General features: G+C 37.9%; 1 protein-coding gene across 1 annotated transcript in view; it reads left to right on the top strand.

Moving 5' to 3' along the window:
* LOC145686205 (bifunctional peptidase and (3S)-lysyl hydroxylase Jmjd7-like) overlaps window positions 1–7,463 on the top strand; it is a 43,077-nt gene extending 35,614 nt beyond the window's left edge. The window contains exon 2 of the mRNA XM_081759252.1: window positions 6,998–7,463. Coding sequence (XP_081615378.1) covers window positions 6,998–7,407 — 410 coding nt within the window. The 3' untranslated portion in view covers window positions 7,408–7,463. The remainder of the gene's footprint in view (window positions 1–6,997) is intronic.
* Window positions 7,464–8,291: the final 828 nt, after the last annotated feature.

Genomic DNA, 8,291 nt, shown 5'->3' on the forward strand with positions numbered 1-8,291 from the left:
ATGTTACAAGGTAGGTTTTACGTCATTTCTCTTGCCTTTATCTAACACTGATTCACACATTTATTGTTACTATTAGTATGGTCAATACACTGTATTCATAAATTATGACAGCTTGGCAAGGTTGGCAGTCACTTGACCATCAACAAGCATGATACGAGCTTGTTGAAACAACATTATTGATGATTGTTATAACTGGCCTATTCCAGCGTTCAGTAAAACGTATTATTATTATTATTATTATTATTATTATTATTATTATTCAAAACCATGGTTCACTGCTACAACCATGTAATTATTATTCTTTCTAGATTTGGAATTCTTATGTGTACAACCGACTACATCCTAACGCAAAGCCAAGGAACGTTAGTAAAACGTTTCATAGTAAATCGCCTGTATCTAACGTAATTATAATGCTTGTTGAAAGAACAGTAGCCCTGAATGGGATCGAACCAACGATCTACGTCGTAGCCCGAATCGTTAACCACTACATCACAAGAACACCTGATCTGGTTTGTGTACCATAATGTGTATATTGCCACGGACGCATAGTGGGGCGAAAACGCAAAAAGCTGGCCAAAATATAATAACTATATTCAAATTGAATGAAATTTAGTATTAAGGGGTTATTGCGGTTGCTGATTACGATTCTACAACTGAAGTTGAAAAAAACAAAATGACGGAATAAAAATTGCAAGAGTCGAAAAAGGCGTAGAAATATTCTCAAAAGTGGCGATAAAGGGGTTATTGAGGTTGCTGATTACGATTCTGCAACTAAAGTTTAAAAAAAAAACGGCGGATCCAAAATGGCGGAATAAAAAGAATGTCTACATACTTCGTAATTTTCACAATGTATCTTTAACAACATTCACTTTTTTCACATATTTTGATGAACAATTACTTGTTACTTACGTTCTTATTTATTAGAAATGTATTATTACTTAAATGACACAAATTATTGGTGTTTTATTCCGTTATAATAATTGCAACGGCTTGTCACTCTAACATTAAATGAACAATAATTAACATCAACACGCTTCGTAATTGGCACGTTTTGGCAGCTACGTTTTTGTCGACAGCATTAATTAATATTCAGACTACCATCCTACAAAATATAAACGTGATGCACCAGGGTGCACCTAATGTTTTCAACGCTTTAAATTAATAAAATATATAAACAATGTGAAAATTTTGCCTGACTTGCGATTCAAATTATAAATTATTACATCATTATTATTAGTTTTTCACTTCATACACTTATTCTACTTACCAGTACGATATAGGAAAACTTTACAGATTTAAAAACGATGAACGCGTTCGAAAGTTAGAACCGTTTCATCGGACGCGTCACAGTTCTTCAATTGTTCTCTACGCATTTGACCTGCTGAAGGGTCTACCTAAGAGTGGCTCAGGTAGTCGGAATAAAGTAAAAACCCTATGCTATTTATGGATTTGGGCCCTTCTAACATCACTCTAGCCAATTACATAAAAAAAATTCCTATATTACTAACTTTCGTTTTTTTTACTTTTGCCCAGCTTTTTGCGTTTTCGCCCCACTGTGGGACGTTGCGTGACAATGTTTCCGTGTCCCATAAGAGTTACTGGGAAAAATCCCACACTTCATCATATGTTCTTGTAAACATAAAGGTATAATTGCCTTCTATTTGACGATTAGATCCATGTAGTTCTTACAATTTGTTGGGCGTGTCATTTTCATTACTCGTTCCTGTAGTTTGGAGGGCGAGGGAATTATTATGCAGTGTTGCAAACCTCGCACACCTTTGGTGTGTCTCGGGAACTGTTAGAGATATCACTTTCGAACAAACGCTATTAGGATTCCTGAATCTTACATAGACTTTCTATGGTGTTTCCAGCATTATGTCATATGGGCACTTTTCCTCCTATGGCAACTGCAAAATTTTCAATTTTTTCCCCCTTTGCTGTGGCAACCCTGTTACTCACTGGATGCTGTGCGTTCTTTGGTTTACTCTTTCGGTTACTCCTTTTCATTTCGTAGTATTATTTTTCTTGCCTTTTTGCTAGTTTTACTGTACGGACACTTTAATTTCTTGATCTTTGAAGCTTTATAACTTCCTTATTTGGCAACACTGGCAGGTACGGTTTCGCTTGTTGGTATTCACATTCTGTATTAATTCTTTTGATGGCATAAACTTCTATATGTTCCATTTTAAAAAAAATACAACTTTGTACTGAGCTGGCAACACTGTTGACCTGGTAACATTCTGTGGTACCTCAAAAGACGTCCCCCTTCCACAAGTATCTGGATCCACCACACTCTTGCTAATATCTCTTCTGGTTTCCGATTTATTCAGGGCTGTCCAACATTACTGAACCACCCTGTATATATATAAAGGGCCTCATTACTTTCAATAGCTTAGGGCCCCATCAAACCTAAATCCGGCACTGGACATCACCTGAATCAGACTACCATAATACTATAAATTTAGCATTTAGCACAAAAAGAATTGAAGTATAAAATAACTAGTAGTTAAAGCCTGTCACCGAGTAAAAGACGTTCATTTCTATTGAAAGTGATATTCAAGAAATTATTGCTATAAGATACAGATGGTGATCAGAAAAATGGAAACACCAGTAGTTGGCAACACGTCAGATGTATGTGTTGGCAGTGGTGTCGTGGCGCCCGCAGCGCCGGAGCGCTGGCGCTGGTGTGTTATGTCGGTCTCCATACTACGTCAGACGAAGGTAGTGTAAAATGGGAGACCTCTCAGATTTTCAAAGAGGACAAATTGTTGGTGCGCGGTTATGTGGAGTGAGTGTGACGGCAATGGCTACTGTGTTAGGTGTGTCGCGTGGGACAGTGTCAAAGGTGATGACGGCCTACACAACACACGGGAAAACCACATCGGGGAAGCGGACCAGTGGGTGGAAGAAAATCATGAGTGACAGGTCACGCCGGATATTAAGGCGCATTGTCACGCAGAACTGTCGTGCCACTGCAGAGCAAGTGACGGAGGAACTCAATCAACACCTCCCCCACCCTGTTTTCAACAATCACAGTCCGCCGCGAATTACATGACATGAACTTACGAGGTCGTGTTGCACGGGCCAAACCGCTCATCAGGGACCATAACGCTTTCGCACGCCGCAAATGGTGCCGCGACCATGCAACTTGGACCGTTGAGGACTGGAAACGTGTGATATGGTCGGATGAGTCATCCTTCACCCTATTCCCAACCACGGGCCGTATTTATGTGTGGAGAACGCCCAAAGAATCTTATGATCTGCAGTATCTCCGCCCAACTGTGAAACATGGCGGTGGCTCGGTGATGCTGTGGGCCGCCATATCATGTTTTTTTTTTTTTTTTGAGGGGGTCCTGTGGTCACATTTAGCGGACGAATCACTGCCAACGATTATGTCGCAATTTTAGGAGACCACTTGCATCCTATTGTCCGGATGTTGTTCCCGGACAATGACGCCATCTTCCAGGATGATAATGCACCCATTCACACAGCTGGCGTTGTTGCAGCGTGGTTTGAGGAACATCGGGATGAAGTTTAACACCTCCCCTGGCCCGCCCAATCCCCAGATCTCAACATAATTGAACATCTGTGGTCCGTCTTGGAAACACGACTCCGGCGACGATTTCCACCTTCATCCTCTCTCACAGAACTGGCCAATGCCCTGCACGAGGAATGGCGTAAAATTCCACTTGCTACTATTCACGACCTCTATGCCTCCATCCCACGTCGCATCAAGGCTGTTCTGAAGGCGAAAGGTGGCCCGACACCATATTAATCTGGTAAGTTGTAATTTCGTTCAGGTGTTTCCATTCTTCTGATCACCATCTGTATGCTCTTCTTGAATATTTTTTAAAGTCTTTTTTTCCCTCTGAAAGCGAAAAAATCCTATAGCACGAAAGAATGGGTGTGATTTTCAAACTCCTTGTTGTCTGTTTAGAGTCATTCCATCGTCACGGGTAGGACATTTATACTACATTTTTGAATCTTTGAAGTTGTATATTTCTAAAAAATACAACATAAATCCTGCTAATTGTATGATACATGACCAGTACAGACTTAGGAGTATATGTAGCTGATGTTTTCAGTATTTTTTTTTTTTTTCTGTTTAGAGTAGAAAATATCAATTCCTAATCGTCTGTCACGGACGGGGACAAAAAAGAGAAGTGACTTTCGACACACCAAGTGAATGTTACAAAATTCTGTGAATTCTTAGCTCAAAATGTTTTTATTTAAACAGAAATGTATAAATGATGAAATTTTTTACCAAACTTCACTTAAGAGAAATTTGCCAAATATTTATATTAATAAAAATTTCAACTTTACTATGTCAAGGGCAGGACACATGGTTGTCACGGGCAGGACACCGTGTGAATCAACACACAAAATCTCAATAAGAATGATTTGAAAACTCAAATAAAATCGAAAATAAGTCAATTTCTGCTGTTCTGTTATATCATTGTACACAAATATTTCTATTTACTTTACTTGGGACTCGCTTTTATCACATAATATAAAAACATATAGTACACTTATTTCTTACCACCTACACTTCAAGAAATAGTTTTCTTTGCCCATTTACACGCACCTTGTAGGGAACTTCGTACAAAACACTGTCTAACAGTATATAAAATAGGTGCTGGTATCCAGTGCCCGTGCCGTGGAAAATCAGCGCCCGGGGCGTGAGTATACGACGCGTCGCTTCGGCGTCCCCGTAAATAAGAGCGAGGTCGACAGACCAGCCGCAAAGCGTCACCATGGTTGGCGCCATGCGTAAGAAAATTTTCAAAAATAAATCCTGCTTTTCCTTGATTTTGAGCACTATTTAATACTTTTTCCTTCCATTTTTTTATATATCTTTTATTTTTTCCTCCTGAATTTTGCGCCCCCATACTTTGACGCCCGGGGCCGTCGCCCCGCTCGCCCCTTCCCCTCAACGCCACGGCACTGCTGGTATCACAGGTATTATTTGATTAAAATGCATGTAAGACACATCTTCAACAGTCTTGAAAATTTTACCGCAATTGCTTACGGTCTTCATACGAATTTCCTTGACTTCTTCGTCCTCTTCTACTGGGCTATGTGAGATAGTTGCATGCAAGGATCTTATAAAATATATCTAATATTTTATAAGATCCTTGGTTGCATGTCTATGCTTTCTTTTTCTGTCCACTAGAGAAAAATTCCATCAACAAAAATGTTCCCTGTGTTATATCTTCAACAGCTGGCCTAACACAAGCCTTGTTATTATGCAAACCTAAGTCGTCGCTTCATGGCTTTCGGAATCATCATTTTCAGAATCTGAATAAAAGTCTGTTAGGAGTTTAAAGATTTTACACGGGATGAAGCTCTGATTTAAAAGTTAGACGAACTACCAAATTTTCGCTGTCAAATTGCAGGAAAAACTGTTTTGATTGGGGACATTCAATTGACAAGAGCATTTTCCCTTCTTTTATTCAAAGCGTCTTTTTTTTTTTTTTTTTTTTTAATTTCTGCTGATGATAGTAGTCAAACAGATATATTTTGAAACGAAGAGCTTAAAGCTGCTACGAAATCAGCAGCATATTCTACAATTACTTTCTTTTGTTTCACAAAGTTTCATACTGGCCGTTTTGTACGTACTCCAATCCTATCTACTGCTCCCTTGAAACGAACAGAAAGGTGACGCTAATGATAATATTTATATGGCACTTATTTTAAGTTAAAACATCATACTGACAGTAATAGATAATCCTCTATTTAAGTAAATAATGTTCATGCTTAGAAAACTTTATCTTAGTACACATGGAATCAATTTCTATCATGAATAACCAATGTACACAAACTTTCCCACCAATGACATGCCCACTGTCACGGACAGGACAAGTTTTCAAATTGAAATAAATCGAAATATATTATTAGCATTAGTTCAAAATTTGGTAAATGTGGAGTACACATGCAAATTGTTACTTCTACTAAGTACGAACCACATTCTCAAATTTAGTAATTCAGTACAATAATTTTTGGTAGTTTTCTTGACAGGACACTCAAGTTGACGTTTATATCTTTAATGATATTATAAACAATTTTTATCCTGTAAACACTTTTTCAACTGCAGCTTGTAACAAAACGAAGTATCTTGAATAGCTCGAAGTTACTTCAGCCAAACATGCACAAATTTCTGTGAAATGTTGCCGATAACAAGAATAAAAAATTTCCTCGCAGCTGACATGTTACAAATTCACAACTTAGATTTAAAATTGAATTCAAAGTATGAATAAGTTTCTCTTTGTGAAAAAGTAAATTTCGTTCTATTTACTCCATATATATGTAAAAATGCATTGGTTTTGACAGTTTTCGAAAATTTGGGTTCCGGCTCACTTTCGCGTGGAATTAGTAAAATTATTTAGTTACATAAATCTTGCGAAAACCTTCCGTTTTTAGTGAGATATACTAGTTCCTGCAGGTTGATTTTTTCAGCGTGAAGAATGAAAACCGGGACAAACAGGCGTCCCGAAAGCTTTTTTCGGGACAGTTAATTATTTCATTGAAAACGGACTGTCCCGGAAAACCGGGACGTCTGGCAACCCTAAGAATGTGTAACAAATAGAGAAAATATATGATCGTAATGAAGCCTGGGGTTCGCACGGACCCCAGGTTGTCGTCATAAGGTTAATATGTGACTTCTTGTTGATGTAATATTGGGGTGACTTGCTTATCATCTTTCATTTTAGACCTATTACAAAATAGTTCTGAAAAATACTTCAGCACGTGTCATAAGAGTTTCAAAATCATTTCACATGACTTCGAGCGTGTAAACGAGATTCTTGCTGGTTATTTTATTATTTTATAAAATAAGATCTTTGACGAAAATAAAAAGAAACAGTAGAGCAAGTAGAAGGAAAAAGAATTGTTTGAAAAGCAGGAAGCGAAACTTCTCTCTTTGGTAAACTGAACTTTTAACAGTTAAATTTAAGTTCAATGTGATAAATTGTAATGCATTAAATTTTATTGTTTTCAGTGCACAAGGATCCTTACGAAAATATTTATTGCGTGGTGAGTGGCTACAAAGATTTTATTCTTCACCCACCAACTGATCTTCCATGGATTCCATACAGGGAATTTCCAGTTGCTACCTATCAAGAAACATCCAATGGGAAGTTTGAAATTATTCCTGATTCAACATCTGACAAAGTACCATGGATATGCATAGATCCACTAAAACCAGATTATGAGCAGTATCCAGCGTACAGAAATTCTAATCCCACTCGTTGTAGAGTAAAGGCTGGAGACGCTCTGTTCTTGCCTTCTCTGTGGTTTCATCACGTCCAACAATCACATGGATGTATTGCAGTGAACTTCTGGTATGATATGGACTTCGATGTAAAATACACTTATTACAAACTTCTTGAAAGTCTTGTAAAATTGTGATATTTGAGTGTATATTAGCAATAATATTATAAATAAACGCAGCATTCACAATTTTATTATGCGCATTTTAATATTTTGTATTTCATAATTATTTTTCATCCTGGAAACCTATCTGGAAGCAAATATCCTTGCACACTTCCGTTCTGTGTGCAGACATTTGGGCAAACACTTGGTGGAAAATTTTCTCATGCCAAGGTGATCTCCAATAATATTCCCGACAGATGCCTAGATCCTCTGCTATTTTTTAAAGCAGAAATGCGTTGATTTGAGAGAACCATTTCCTGCTCTTTTTTCATTTGTTTCGGGCACAATCACTATGAAGAGTCTCCCAGGGTGGAGGTTATCTTCAGTGCCAAAATGTCCTGTCCTAAAGTTTTAATAGTGACAAAATACGGGATGTGGAGCGTGGACGGTCTTTGCAGACTTGCTCTAGAGGAAAGGGAACTTGATGAGTTCTTTAGTTTCAACATCACTTAACTCCACTTGCAGACCCACCATCCTCACCCCTCACCTGCATACAAATAGGTCCATTAGTCCCAGTGCTTTGATTTTGAGTCACAAACATACAGAAACATTTTGAAAAGAGTCACAGAGTCACAAACATAGAAACATAGTAACTTTCAAAGTAGAATTTATTAAAATTGGTCAATGGAAAGGAGGCAAAGCTAAAGTTCCCAGTACCCTCTCGCACTCTTAATTATAGAATAAAAAATACATGCTTCGATGTTTTTGACAATTCTGCTGCTACAACGGGTAGTCATAAAGTAATAATTATCACCTCGAAAAAATCAAGCTGCAACCATGAAACTTGATGGTGGTCCTTCTCTACATATTCATCCTTCAGTGCGATACATTTTTTCCAACGATTAATGACTTGGCGAAGA

This window comes from Thermobia domestica, chromosome 5 (assembly GCF_964235325.1).
Source record: "Thermobia domestica chromosome 5, izTheDome1.hap1.1, whole genome shotgun sequence".
In the NCBI taxonomy this organism is placed as follows: Eukaryota; Metazoa; Arthropoda; class Insecta; order Zygentoma; family Lepismatidae; genus Thermobia; species Thermobia domestica.